This window comes from Myotis daubentonii, chromosome 1 (assembly GCF_963259705.1).
Source record: "Myotis daubentonii chromosome 1, mMyoDau2.1, whole genome shotgun sequence".
NCBI lineage: Eukaryota > Metazoa > Chordata > Mammalia > Chiroptera > Vespertilionidae > Myotis > Myotis daubentonii.
Genome location: NC_081840.1, coordinates 221,549,698 through 221,565,078, shown reverse-complemented (window position 1 = coordinate 221,565,078; position 15,381 = coordinate 221,549,698). Strand labels below are relative to the sequence as shown.

The 15,381-nt window shown below is 42.8% G+C and overlaps 1 protein-coding gene across 1 annotated transcript in view; it reads right to left on the bottom strand.

Annotated features, from left to right (window-relative positions):
* ADGRA3 (adhesion G protein-coupled receptor A3) overlaps positions 1-15,381 on the bottom strand; it is a 117,179-nt gene that overhangs the window by 34,536 nt on the left and 67,262 nt on the right. Inside the window, exons 11-12 of the mRNA XM_059674384.1 lie at positions 3,759-3,920; positions 253-456 (exon numbers count right to left, since the gene is read on the bottom strand). Coding sequence (XP_059530367.1) covers positions 253-456; positions 3,759-3,920 — 366 coding nt within the window. The remainder of the gene's footprint in view (positions 1-252; positions 457-3,758; positions 3,921-15,381) is intronic.

The following is a 15,381-nucleotide window of genomic DNA, read 5'->3' as shown; positions in this document are numbered from 1 at the left end:
CTGCAGTCGTAAAAGATTCAACTTTGATATTTTTGTGTGGAGCAAGGAGTACAAGGGGCGAAAATGCCTGGGCTCTAGAAAGTTATCACGTATCCCTTCCTGGTCTGAATTTATTTTACAACAACAGCAAAAGTAATACCAATACTCCCTCCCCACAAATAACTTCTAATAAGGTTATTTTGCAGTGCAAACCCTTTTGAGTGTTCTTATCTAACGGGAAAGGGTCTGAAATGCTTACAGGCGATAACGTACCTTCAGTGCCAGACTTGAAAATGTATTGGAAACATTGCACTTGAAGCTCAGCTGCTTGTCCAGGCCTCCGTCGGGGTCCCGCCTCCCATAGTCGGAAAGGCCTGTGCGGTCCGAAGCTGCCACTTTCTGGAACACGGTGCATGTCATCCCAGTGAAGCCAGTCGCCTTGATGACATAAGCTTCCAGAGCAATATTGGGTGAATACTTCAAAAGTCAACCAAACAGGGGTTATAAAAGATTTATAATATGGAAAAAAAAGCACGTGCAAAGAAATTTCAAATGCAAAACACTGTAAATTAAAAGAGAACACTCGGATTCTTACTGAACAAAGACACTGTACAAAACCAGATGGCAGAACTGGACAGGATACGTGCCATAAAAGACGCTGGAAACAAAAGCCCAAAGTAGAAAGATACCGATAAAGAGGAAAAGAGTAAGTCATCAAGTGTGGAGGATCAGACATAAATCCAAAGTCAATTAAAAATAATTTATTTTAAGAGCGCTTTGCAGAAAACAGTAGGCTGAAAATGAAATGTCTTATAAAATCGAGAGATATGGGTCGGCCCCTGTTAATGATCGCAGTACAGGAAGAGCAATAGGGGTTTAGGAGATACACTTAAAAGTCACCTTGTTCAGCACTTCATGCCATAGTCATCACTTTTTGCTTTTACAGGGTGATCTAGTTAATTCTTTGCATTAGGTTTCACAGATAAAAATTTTACACAGGCTCACTCCAAAGGTGCTTCTGCCATTATACTGTCTACATGGGCACCCTAAGATTCCAACAAACAACTAGAACTGATAAGTAAATTCAGTAAAGTAACAGGGTACAAAATAAATATCCAGAAATCAGTTAAGATTATATACAGCAATACTGAACTATCAGAAATGGAAACTAAGAAAACAATCCCATTTATAACTGAATTTAAAAAAATACCTGGGGATAAATTTAACCAAGGATGTAAAATATGGACACGTAGTCAGAAAATTATAAGACACTGAAGAAAGACACTGGAGAAGATAAATAAGTGGAAGCATATACTGTGTTCATAGATAGGAAGAATTAGGATCAGTAAAATGGCCATACTACCTAAAGCGACCTATAGATTCAATGCAATTCCTATTCACAGAACTATAACAAATATTCCAAAAATTTATATGGAACCACAAAAGATACAGAATAGCCATAGCAATCTTGAGAAAGAAGAACAAAGTTAGAGGAATCACATTACCTGATATCAAACTATACTACAAGGCCATAGTAATCAAAACAGCATGATACTGGCATAAAAACAGACATATACTAGTAGATTAATGGAACAGAACAGAGTCCAGAAATAAACCCATACTTTTATTGATGGCTATCATCAATAAATCAACAAACACCTGTTGGCAAGGATGTGCAGAAAAGGGAACCCTAATGCATTGTCGGTGGGAATGCAGATTGGAGCAGACACTGTGGAAAGCGGTATGGAGTTACCTCAAAAAATCAAAAATACAACTGTTTAATGATCCAGCAATTCCACTTCTGGGAATATACCTGAAGAAACCCAAAACATTAATTTCAAAGAATAAATGCACCCCTATGTTCATTACAGCATTATTTACAATAGCCAAAATTTGGAAGCAGATCAAGTACCTATCAGTAATGAGTGGGTAATAAAAGCTGTGGTACATTTACACAATGGAATATTACCCAGCTGTAAAAAGGAGGAAAATCTTACTTTTTACAACAACATGGATGGACCTGGAGGGTATTATGCTAAGTGAAATAAACCAGCCAGAGAGAGACAAGTACCACATGGTTTCACTTCTATAGGGAATCTAATGGGGGAAAAAAAACCTAACAAACAAAACAGAAACAGACTGACCTGACGATACTGAGTACAAACTGACAGCTGACAGGGGAGAGGGGTTAGGGGTTGGGTGAGAAAGCTATGGGATTTAGCAAACAAACAAACAAACAAAACCTCATAGATAGTCAACAGTATGGGGATTAGCAGAGGGAAAGGAGGGTGGAGGAGGTAGAAGAAGGTAAAGGGGGGATAAAAGGTGATGGAAGGAGACTTGACTTGGGGTGGTGAACACACAATACAATATACAGAAAGCGGTACAGAGTTAAATCAAAAAATTTAAAAAAAATTCATTAACCTGCCGGGAGCAGGTCCATCCTTGCTGTTTCAAGGGACCTGGCATATATAGCATATGGTTCTTAATATGTTTGCTCACCTTCTTGGCGCTGTGTTTTAACCAAGGTCACCTCTCCGAGAAAGGTTAAATCCCCAGGTAGGGATTTTCCCCTGAAGTTAGGGAGGGGATGAAACTCCTTAACTAAGTGCCAGGCGGGTAGTTAATCAATTTAACTACAAACAATCATGCTTAAGCTACATAATCTTTACTCCCTGGAATGGAGATAAGAAACGCCCTAACCTTTGTAATAGAGATTGATAGGATTGAATCAAGTGGTATAAATACAGATGCAACAAGACAACAACAGACAGAATTTAGAACACAGAACTCAGGAGACAGAACTCAGAACACAGGGCTTGGAAGACAGGACCAAGAGAGACAGAGCCTAGGCACAGAACCTACAAGAACGTTCTCTAGAGACAGAAGAACTTTGCTGGAGAGAGCATGCCGGAGGATCCTGGAGAGGGACTGGCCTCGGAGCCTAGAGACAGAGCCTAGCGGGAGAACATGGCAAGGGATCCTGGACTGAACCTGACTACAGAGATTGGCAGGAGAACCTGACTGGAACCTGGACACTGAACCTGACTGGAGAGCCTGGACAGAACCTGGCTGGAGAACCTAGCGAGGGAACATGGCTACAGAACCTCGCTGGAAATCCGAAGCAGAACCTCTCTGGAGATCCGGGCTAGAGATCCTGGCTAGGTTGCTGATCAACTGAACGCTGTCTCCGTGTCATTCCTTCTTCGCCAACTCCGTCCACACCTTTGGGGACCCCTGGACCTGCTGGGGTTGGACCCCGGCATTAACCAATGCCACCCCAATAAATTCAATTAAAAAATAAAAGCAAAAAAATAAAGAAAAAAGAAAAGGAAGGGAAGTGGTCGTCTAAATAGTTGTAGCTGAACAGATGTTCAAATTAAGCCATAAAAATCACCTGAAAAAAAGGGCACTTGCCCAACAATTTTAAGAACTTCACGAGTGAGACTGAACTCAGGGGTCTGCCAAACGCAGGCCATGTGGATACTATAGCCGCCATCCCCCCTCTGGGGGGCCTGCCAGCATCACTCCCATCTCAGAACCACGCAGAGTGGGCACAAGAAGTGACCAGTCTTCCACTCCCAGGAAGATGACAGAATTGACCGTAGAGCCAAAGGACAATACAGAGTCTCTTTCACTTTTAAGGTGGTTACGTGCATGCCTACTCCTAGGCAAGGCACCATTCTAAGTACCACATGTGGACAAAGTCCCCTGGTAAAAAATTTCCTGTAAAGCATAGGACTTTCCAGAATGGAATTCCAGAATCAGGTTGCGCTTACTGTTGAATACACGTGAGCTCCGTTTGCCAGGCGGTACGTGGCGATCCGCTGCAGGCACTGCACGATCCTGCTGCAGGCTTTCGCCTCCCTCTGTGCCAGCCACAGGACTCGCTCATCGGCCAGCATGATGTTGCTTGCAATGTCGACCATCACATCCCCTAGCTGGCAGGCAAGCAGGAGAGAAAAGAAACATCTTAACAAGCTATTTTACATCATCCACATCCTCCTGAGAAACCAAGATGGGTCTGCAGTCTAAATTTCCCAGTGACAACCCAACAGGCTCTGTACTTGTTTCCCATTAAAACCTCTTCAAGTAGGAACAGCACATTCAGCCCTGACCAGTTTGGCTCAGTGGATAGAGCGTTGGCCTGTGGACTGAAAGGTCCCAGGTTTGATTCTGGTCAAGGGCATGTACCTTGGTTGCGAACACATCCCCAGTAGGGGATGTACAGGAGGCAGCTGATCGATGCTTCTCTCTCATTGATGTTTCTAACTCTCCCTCTCCCTTCCTCTCTGTAAAAAAAAAATCAATAAAATATATTTTTTTAAAAAAGAATAGCACATTCGTTTATGACCACTGGCGATAGTTAAGTCAAAACAGGTTAACTACATGACCACCAAATCATTGGTGAAAAGATTCACATGTGTCATTCAAATTGAGGGGGTGGGAGGAGAGACAAATTAATCAAGAGGAAGGAAAATACATCACATGATCCACAAATAAAAAGATCTAAACTCGCCCTAACCGGTTTAGCTCAGTGGATAGAGTGTTGGCCTGCGGACTCAAAGGTCCCAGGTTCGAATCCGGTCAAGGGCATGTACCTTGCTTGCGGGCACATCCCCAGTAGGGGGTGTGCAGGAGGCAGCTGATTGATGTTTCTCTCTCAACTGATGTTTCTCTCTCATCGATGTTTCTAACTATCTCTCTTCCTTCTTCTCTGTAAAATCAATAAAAATATATTGGGAAAAAAAGATCTAAACTCTGGGAAACCATTTAGAAACATTTTTTTGTGTGTGTGTGAGTGTTACCTTAGTAATGTTATGAAGAAACATCCACTGTCTAGCTTTTTAGCTTCTGGTCATGTTCAAAAGCCTAGTCATGTCCAACGACAGGAAGTTCCTGCCTACACAGGGCCATGGAGTGTGCCCTCGCACAAGTAGCTTCCTCTACCTCAAATGAACTCGTCCTTCCCTTTCCCAAATCCATGAAATAATTGGATTCGAACACGTGCACACTTTTGCATTACTTGCTTTATTGAGTTAGTGGATTCTTTCTATTCACTCGGTTCATAACTTACAGATGTAAGCATCTGTCAGGCAATGCCAGTGAATGTCCACTGACTACTGCTGACTTGCATGCCCCATGTCAGAGAATGTATTGGAGGTGCAGGGCTAATGAGACGTACCAGTGTCCAGGGGATCTGGTATTGAGCAAAATGTTCCTGAGAGAGAGATCTGTGGCAGAGAGAACAGCAAAAGCACTCCCGGGGGCGGAATCAGAGGAGTTAGAAGCCGGCTAGCTCTCTAATCAAGACGCAAGCATCAAAGGTGTGAGGCCCCGAAGCTGAGCCAGAAAGCCAACGCTGCTTGCGAATGTCTTTTGATCATAGCAGGATCCCAGGGGAACCTTCCAACCCCTTCTGCACCCACCAATCTTCCCAGGATGTATCATTATGAGGGCTGAGGTGGGTTTGGAACAAATTCAGTCTATCCCACCTAGAGTCCACTTCACAAAGACAGGCCTGCGGAAATACACCCGACACCAAACCCGGGAACAAGGGGTTGAATAACTAGAGTAAGTACAGGGGTGAAGACCAAGACTTCAAATCCTGACCCCTAGCTGTGCTGGCCGCTTAACCTCCAGTACCCTCCTTTATGTGAATAAGGGGGACAATAACACTCCTATCTGTCCTGAATGTTGAGAAGATTAAGTCCTGATGATACACATAAGGCTCCCAAGACCACGCCCGGCACACAGCAAACACGCAGCAAGTGTGAGCTCTCCTTGGAACTTTACTGCTCCTGTTTCTAACACTTGAATCCCAATACAGGCTCTCTTTGAAGATCACAGGTTCTGGAAGAAGTGCTAGGAAAGGCGCATTTTTAAGTCTGTCCATATGCAAACGGGACCCATGTGTCCAGCAAAACTGCCTCTTCCTCCTCATCCTGGACCCATGCAATTAAAAAAATACTTCACTGGCCTCGCACTGCCCTGCACAGAGTGTATCACGATCTGTCCTTATTTTATTTTCAATGTAAATGCCCCCAGGGCAGGGGAGCAACTCAATGTCCTACTTATATTTATAGCCTTGTTCACGAGGAGTCTAACCCCTGGTGTAAAAGCCAATAGCAATACAATATTCATTTGCTCACTGACTAAATATTTACCGAGGACCAAGGTGAGCCGGACACTGTCCTGAGGAATGGAGACAGAGCAGTGAAAGAAACACACTTATAATCTAGTGAAGAAAACATATGAAATAAGTACTTTTTTCAAAAGTGCTCTAGGCCCTAGCCAGTTTTTCTCAGCGGTTAGAGTCTCAGCCCTCTGACTGAGGGGTCACAGGTTCAATTCCAGTCAAGGGCATGTATCTCACACGCAGGCTCAATCCCTGACCCCCTGTCGGGGTGTGTGCAGGAGTCAACCAATCAATGTCTCTCTCTCAGTCTCTCTCTCTCTCCCCCTTCCATTCTCTCTAAAAATCAATGGGAAAAAATATCCTCTGGTGAAGATTAACAACAACAACAACAAAAAAGCGCTTTAGATTACAACTGCAATGAAGGAAATAAGCAGAGTAATAAAGATGAAGAGTAATGGAATTTAATTCAAGCACCCAGTTTTAATGGACTCACACATTCTCAAAGGGCATTTTCCCCAAACCCAAGAAATTAATAGCATCAACTGACAGAGAATGAGGAAGAGCCGATACTGAGGCTTTGCAGAATCCCGAGCCTGTTTGCACAATTCATGGACCATTAGCATCCTCAGCACTGATTCCTACTAAACAGGTGTGGGGTGAATTTAATTCTAGCAGAAGCTCTTATTTCTGAAGTTATGAAGAAGGGCAGGGACTCCAATATGTCAACTACTGAATATGCAGATCAGCTGTTTATGTAGCAGATCAGCTGTTTATAATAATATCTACCATCTCTCAAAGGAAATTCAGAGTAGCTGGAATAATTTGGTTAAGTTTTTGTCGATTATTTTTACTTGCTATTATATCAAATTTTCATACAAAAATAAATAGGATAAAAGAGATGATGTGGTAAAGAGGCTCTCTGACTCTCACCAAATAAATCCCCATTGGCTGCAAAAACTTGAAAGAAAAACCACAGGAAAATACTGCTTCTACTCTAAGAAAGTGTTAACGGATTCTCAAAATAACAGACTTTCTGTTTTATACGTTTTAAAAATTTTAAATGTAGAAACTTTATGATGATCTAACATGAGGTCTGCTGGCTACCGAAAAGCTATCTACACTAATAAAAGACAAATATGCTAATTGACCATACCTTCACCACACACAAGCCACGCCCACCAGCCAATCAGAGTGACTATATGCAAATTAAACGAACCAAGATGGCGGCCGGCAGCTACAGAGCTGGAACAAGCAGGAGGAGGAAGCCAAGCTTCGCGCCTGCTCTGGCCGGCTGTGGCCTCCGCAAAAGGCAACAAAGTTTCAATTATAGAAATTAAATAAATCCCAGATAACTGCTTCCAGCCAGCCTCCACTGGGAGCTTCGGTGGCTGTGGCCAGCCTGTAGTCATCAGCCCCTCACCCAGGCTGGCCACACCCTAATGGGGTGAGGGTCTCCGCTTGGGGGCTTGGCCAGCCTGCAAACAGCCATCAGCCCCTCACCCAGGCTGGCCAGGCACCCCAGCAGGACCCCCACCCTGATCCGGGACACCCTGCAGGGCAAACCAGCCAGCCCCCACCCATGCACCAGGCCTCTATCCTATATAACAAAAGGGTAATATGCAAATTGACCCTAACAGCAGAGTGACTGGAAATCACTGTTCACTATGACACACACTGACCACCAGGGGACTGACGCTCAATGCAGGAGCTGCGCCCTGGTGGTCAGTGTGCTCCCACAGAGGGAGCTGTGCTCAGCCACAAGCCAGGCTGACGGCTGCCAGTACAGCGGTGGTGGTGGGAGCCTCTCCCGCCTCCTCAGCAGTGCTAAGGATGTTCGATTGCAGCTAGGCCTGCTCCCCGCTGGCAAGTGGACATCCCCTGAGGGCTCCCGGGCTGCCAGAGCGATGTCTGACTGCCAGCTTAGGCCCGATCTCCCGGGGAGTGGGCCTAAGCCAGCAGGTGGTTATTCCCCGAGGGGTCCCAGACTGCGAGAGGGCACAGGCTGGGCTGAGGGACCCTCCCGAGTGCACAAATATTTGTGCACTGGGCCTCTAGTAATTATTATAAGATCAAAAACCCTTGCTATGGCTCACCTGATAATGCCAGTAATGGAATTTAATGTGTTAATAATTGTAAGACAAGAAATATCTCTAAGAAGGTATGCAGTTAACTCGAGTGACTGCCTTTAAGTTGAGAAAAACCTATGTTCTTCATTGCTGCATCCTAAATGGCAAAGAACTAAGGGAAAGGAAATGATGCCAACATCTTCCCGAGCGTAGGGGATGATAAAATGTTGTAGGCGTGTGTGGCTGGGTTACAGAAGCAGTTCTGAATCCTCCACAGCGGCAAAAAGGGCACAAAAGGGAGAGCAGTGCATAAAACATTACACTAGAGTGAAAAGTATTCTTGAAATCTGACACACAGAGAGCTCCAAACCCACAGCTGGCATGAGAAAGCATTGTACTTCCCCTTGACCCCATTCCCCAACGGCCACTGCAGCCACAGAAGGGTCAGAAGGCCTCACGCACCTGCTCTCCCACCTGTCACACTCAACGGCCGGGATCAGATGAAAATGCATGGGAACGCACTCTATCACAGATAAAGGCCAAAGGATGAAAATGCCACATTAATAACAATGAAAAGTTAAATGTCATCTGTTCTAAGAGACAGAAATAGTTCTTGTTCTTCTCGATACAAGGGCTGAGCAAAAGGAGGTTCACAGTTGTTCATATGGAAAAAGGCATGCAGGTTATGATGATTACAAGAGCCGGATAAACTCTGTGTTTTGCCTACTCGCTGCTGTAAACTTACTTTGCCCACCCTTGTATAGTATATGTTTGGAATTCTGATCCGAATGAGACCAAAATCATCAGTAAATTTCATGAATTTGATGTGGTAGCATATGAAACACAGAAGATAACTACATAAACTAAACGTAATGATATTTCATTTCACTGTAGTAGGAGAATAAGATAACACTGAAGGCAGGATATTTATGTGTCTGGGAGTTAAAATCTCCTGGGTTAAGATTTCAATTCCGTCTCAAGTTATATGCCCATGAGCAAATTATTAGCCTCTCCAAGACTCAGTTTTCTCATTTGTAAAATGAGGCTGGAAATTCTATGAAAAGTGCTTGGAGCATCTCATTCTATAGTAAAGTAAGATAAAAAATATAACAAAAGGTAAATATCTTTATTAAATAATTCATGCCTTTTTTTTTTTTTTTTTTTTTTTTTTTTTTTTTTAGAAAAACCAAGGAATCTAGATCCCTCCGGACTTCTCTCCACACTTTTTCTCTTTCAAGCAGAAAGCAACAGGGGGCACTCTTGTTGATTCTAATCACCAGAAAAGCAAGAATTACAGGCAGAGTGTGGATGAGGCAGCAAGTGAGGCAGTTGTTTGGGTACAGCTAAGATAGAAATGAGAACTACAGGAACCGACAAGTCGTCCAAACTGGACTAAATAATAGTAACAGCAGCTGATGTTGTTATTGAAGCTCAAGTATTCTTCAGGATTTTCTCCTAGGTATGAATTAAGTATGTTACTGAGATGGTGCCTAACTTAAAGAACGTCATTACCCTGATTGATTTTAACGAAGAAACGGCTCTCTAGTGCCAGTCAGGTTGTAAAGCGTATTTATGTCACTGTTAGCTGCTCCAGTGACCTGCATGTCTCGGGGTCCCATTACTGGCTTCCAGCTTAGTTAAGCTGTTAATATTCAATAGGAGGTCTCCTTGAGATAACCATCAGGACCCATGGCAGATATTAAACCTCTGGTTCTACTGTGGTATAGAGGTGGTGATGGTGATGATGATGATGATGATGATGATGATGACGGACCCGGAGAAACAGGTGAGAAAGGAAGAGGGGAATGATGCTGAGAATAATGCTGCATTTATTCTTCATTACCTTTTTTTTTTTTTTTTTTTTTTTTACAGAGAGGAAGGGAGAGGGATAGAGAGTTAGAAACATCGATGAGAGAGAAACATCGATCAGCTGCCTCCTGCACACCCACCACTGGGAATGTGCCCACAACCAAGGTACATGCCCTTGACTGGAATCGAACCCGGGACCCTTCAGTCCACAGGCTGATGCTCTATCCACCGAGCCAAACCGGTCAGGGCTCTTCATTACCTTTCAGAAAGGATTTGAGGTAGCCCAGGAAAATTTTTAAAATAACTATTTTTAATTAAGAGCACATAAATAAAGAGTGGGAAATACAGACTTAAGAGAAGAAAAAGAGACAGAGACAAGTGAAAAATATGCATCGAGGGCAGAGCTGCTATGACTGGGGAAAAGGTGATTCTTGATATGTTTCCAGTCAAGGCGATAAAGGTATCTTTTCAGTTACCAACAGAAAGGTGAACATTTGGTCCAGGTAGATGAAGTTGCTTTTATGACAGATTCTAGGAACTTGAGAGGTACACTCGTCCAGAGACACAGGATGCAATGGACACCCACCTCAGCCACACCTTAACCACACATAGAAAAGCTTAAGATTCCTCCAATTCTCCCAGTGGGAGCAGATTCTGTGTTTTCTGATGACAAAACGTCTGTGCAACTCCCTTTCTGGAAGAATAGAGAGCTGAATACTCCAAACCATTCTCCTGCTAAAAGAGAAAATCGCTGAAGGGAAGAGTTGTATTTTTCTACTTACCACTGACCAGGCAGAAAGCAAAGACCCCTCCAGAGGCCAAGAACAAAACAACAGCGGGACTAGGAGCTCTGCAGGTGAACTCTGTCCCCACGGACCGTGCTTGGACTATGCCTTGACATCCACAAGGGACCGAGGACCGCCCCCTCCCCCCAGGCTTCACAGGAGCAGACCAGCGATGAAGCTGATAACCAAAGAGACTCCTCCAGGGTCAGAGCACACCAGCACCAAATCAGGCTCACAAAAGAAGGACGGCAAGGAACTTGAAACTTGATCTTGATTCAAGGTAGAAGGAGTAAGTTGTCCTCTCTCACACCTTATCAACACAAGTTGACCTTCTCACAGGTCTGAGGTCAGATTTCATAGGACTTCCATGGTCGGAAAAACCTCTAGCTGAGAACTAATTTCAAAGCGACTAACCGATTTACCCTGGTATTGTCCCCAGACACATGGCAGAAGCAAACATATCACACTTATTAATAATGATAAATTAGACCATTATCATTAATATCCTGTATCACCAACACTAATCAACATTGTTCTGAGGTCCTCACCAATGTATAACTGGAAAAAAGCAAGAAAACATTTAATACAGGAACAGTTAGAAAAACTAATTGTTATTTGCTGGTGATATAATTATCTGTCTAAAAAAAAATCCCACATACCAACTGCAAAATTATATAAATGAATTCCATAAGGTAACCAGACATAAGGTCTAAATTTTTCAAAAACCATAATCAGCCCTGCTGGTAGCTCATTTGGTTAGAGCATCATCCAGATGGATACTCCAAGGCTGTGGGTTTGATACCCATCCAGGGCACATACAAGAAGCAACCAATGAATGCATAAATAAGTGGAACAACAAATCAATGTCTGTCTGTCTGTCTCTCAAATCAATCAATTAATAAAAAACATAATTAAGGAAAACTAAACATGGACTAGATATTTCATGATATTAAGGACTTGGAACTCATTTTGGTGACATCATAATATGGTTCCATTTTAAAATTCCTTATATTGTAGAAAAATTATGGATAAAATATGACATCCAGAATTCACTATTAAATGATGCAGCATTGAGAAAGAAAGAGAAGGGGTGGAGGAGAGAAAGAAAGGAAGGAAAGAAATGAATGAACAAACGGGGAAAGAGGAAAAAAGAGAGAGGGATGGAGGGCAAAGGAAATGAATGGATGAAAGGAATACATCTGGTAAATACTGAAAATTGTTGAAGGTGAAAGGTATAATGTAGGTATTAATAAAAACATTCTCCGATACTTTTAGAATGTAACCATAAAAAGTTTCTAAAAACTTTTCAAAAGGTTAGACCCAAAGGAAAAAATGTTAAACAAATAAGTAGAGAACATCTATATATATAAAAGCCTAAGCGACCATTATGACTGAACGACCAGCCGCTATGATGCACACTGACCACCAGGGGGCAGACATTCGATGCAGGAACTGCCCCCTGGTGGTCAGTGCGCTCCAACAGCCAACCTCCCATGGCCAGACAACCTCCCCGTCCCACCCCTCAGCCAGGAAACCTCCCGAGGTCCCTCCCCACTCCTTCCCCCATCCGGCAGGCCCTATCCGGCAGCTGGCAGGCCCCCAGGCCCTGGCTGGCCCGACCCTGATCGGGACTGGGCGAGATGGCCCCGATAGGCCCTGATCACTAGCCAGGCCTAGGGAATGAATTTCATGCACTGGGCCTCTAGTGAACACATAATAGTGGTTGTCAAAGCCTGTGCCTTTCTCAGAGACATGCTGTCTAGCATCGCCTGGAACTTAACTAGATACACAAACTTTGCTTGACAAACCTCCCCAGGTGACACAGAGGCAGGGTCAAGTTTGAGAGACAATACTCTGAAAAGGATCACAAAGCCAGCAGCTGGGTCTCTGCAAAGTTGAACAATACAGAAAAGTCTGACAAGCAAGATTAAGAAGAAAAAAAAAATAGAAATAGTAAAAAGAAAAAAGAAAACACAACAGCTGATACAGAAGTGACTATGTTTTAAAATGAATAAATGAAAGACTTTACATTTTTTAAACCTGTGCATAAACGTGCCCAACGAGCTACCTCACTTCCACTTTGTAACTAGAACACAGGACGGGTACCACCACACAAGCAGAGTAATCTCTACCTTCTCATCTTCTGAAATGGGCACGTGATGCTTTCATCATGCTCCTAAATATGAAACAAATGCTTATGCTGCCTGACAGGCAGCCTTCAGCTGTTTTTAAAAGACCCCAGTGAACACACCACATGGACCTGGCCATTTGGTAGCGTTTAGTATCCGCCCTCACCACAGAGCACCGGCTTGGGTTGGCCAGATCCAATCCCAAGTTACAAAGGCAACTGCCTCACAATATTTCAGCTGTGAAATTATCCAGAGCAGAGCAACTTTTTGGACATAAAACAAAAATCAATTTAATTATTTGTCCAATTAAACCATATGCATTTTAGGATACCTTAGTATAATTTTATACTTTTGTAATTAACTTAAAATGGTGCCTCCCTAACCCTCATAATTTCATTTTATTAGACTAATAAACAGTGAAAGCTACAGCCTTCAGTTTAACTTTCCAAAGAATCAGGTAGGATGTCTGTCAATGCACCATGAGTAATAATAGTACCTTTATACCTCAGTTATTCAATCCTGAAATTGTTCCTGTTTCTCCTTTCTACATCATTTATTTTCAAAGATAATTCAATCTTTACCTCCCAGGTCAACCAGTGAAAGTGACAGGAATCTACATCAAACCAAGGTTTTAAAGTCACTAAAGCATTCTGATAATTTTTTTTTTTTTTAGAAAGACCCTCATTCTTATCTTCTGAGATCATAAGAATGTAAAATTTCCAAAACCTACAAAATCACATCCTAGCTTTGCAACTATTGCACAAAATAGTTTCACCTGTATTTTCTCACTTGTGGGCACACATTTTGAAGTTAAGCAGGGCAAGTGTCATCCCCATTTTAAAAATAAAGGGCCCTCGGTTAATTAATAACTCATGAAACAGAATTCACTTTCCGTCATCAACAGGACACTTTGCCCTATGCACATTCCAAAGCGGCAGACCATTCCCACCACACATGGGCAAACACGGTGAAACGCACACCTCTGGGCACCGCACTGCTCTTCAGGAGCGGGGAGGTGAGCCAACGTCCCTGACATCAAAACAGAGAGGCATGGGAATACATATATATGATGGCAAAATCTTTTTCAGTGTCCACATTGCAAATGTCATTCCAATTACTCCAGTGACTGGAAACATCCCACTTCCATGAATGGCTCGTAATCATGTGGGCAGTTAAACTGTGATTATAATCAAGAATGGAGAGCAGTATTACCACAGAGTCAGAGCCAGGCAGCTTCTCCCAGGGCTGAGAAAACTCACACAGGGAGCAGGCTGTGGCTCAGAGGTACAATCAAAGTGCAGGACAGTTCACTACAAAACTGTGGTCTGAAGTTCAGATAACAACACTGAAACGTTTACCCAAGTCCCATTTACACACACATATCTATGTTCCTTCCCCCTCCCCTCCTTTTTTTTTTTTTCTTTTTAGGATTTATTGATTTCAGAGAGGAAGGAAGAAGGAGAAAGATACAAGCATCAATGATAAGAGAATCACTGATTGGCTACCTCCTGCATGCCTCCTACTGGGGATCGAGCCCCAAACCCAGGCATGTGCCCTGACCAGGAATCAAACCGTGACCTCCTGGTTCATAGGTAGATGCTCAACCACTGAGCCACACTGGCTGAGCTATTTTCCATCCTTTAATAGCTACATCATATCCAGTAGAGCGCCTGATGACCTGGGGCTGCATTTTCAAAACTTATCTCCAAAATGCAAGATATTAATGGATATCCTACCAAAAATTTTCCTTGCTTAAATGATTTAGGAAAACAAGGCTTTTTTTTTTTTTTTTTTTTTTATCTTTCAATATATATGAATCTGAGAGGCCCACACATAGACTTTGTTTAGCATAGTATTTTCCCCTACCACTGTATGCTGAGTACTTCTGGAATAGTAGGACAGGGCAACATTGTGCTAGAAAGTAAATGTGAACCTGCAGGAAACTTCTGGATTAGACAGCAAGGCTCTGGCTTCTGTTTCCAGCCCTGCCCTACCCTAGCTGGATAACCTTGGCTAAATGATTTCATTTTCTTTGGGCTTCAGTTTATGACTTGATCTAGGTTTATTCTACTTCTAAAAGTCATGATTCCATCAAAAAAGAAACAGTGTGGCTCAGTTGGATGAGTCCCATCCCATGAACCAAGAGGTCACAGTTCTATTCACAGTTAGGGGGTGTTTCTATCTTTCTTTCACTCTCTCTTCCTCTCTTTCTAACATCAACAAAAAACATATTTTAAAAAAATGAAACAGTCTCAGTCTATATAAAGTTCCCGTGTAGCTGGAAACTTAAATCTGCATCTTCAAATTCATTCAAAGCATGATTTGCTGCTCATTCATTCTGAAAACTGCTGCAGTCAATGGTTCCCCCTACAGGATACCATGTGGACAAGCATATCATAGTTTTAATATGGTCCCATTAAAATGCACTCATTTTCAAAGCCACGGAATTTTCATAATGTGCCTATTCCAATAAT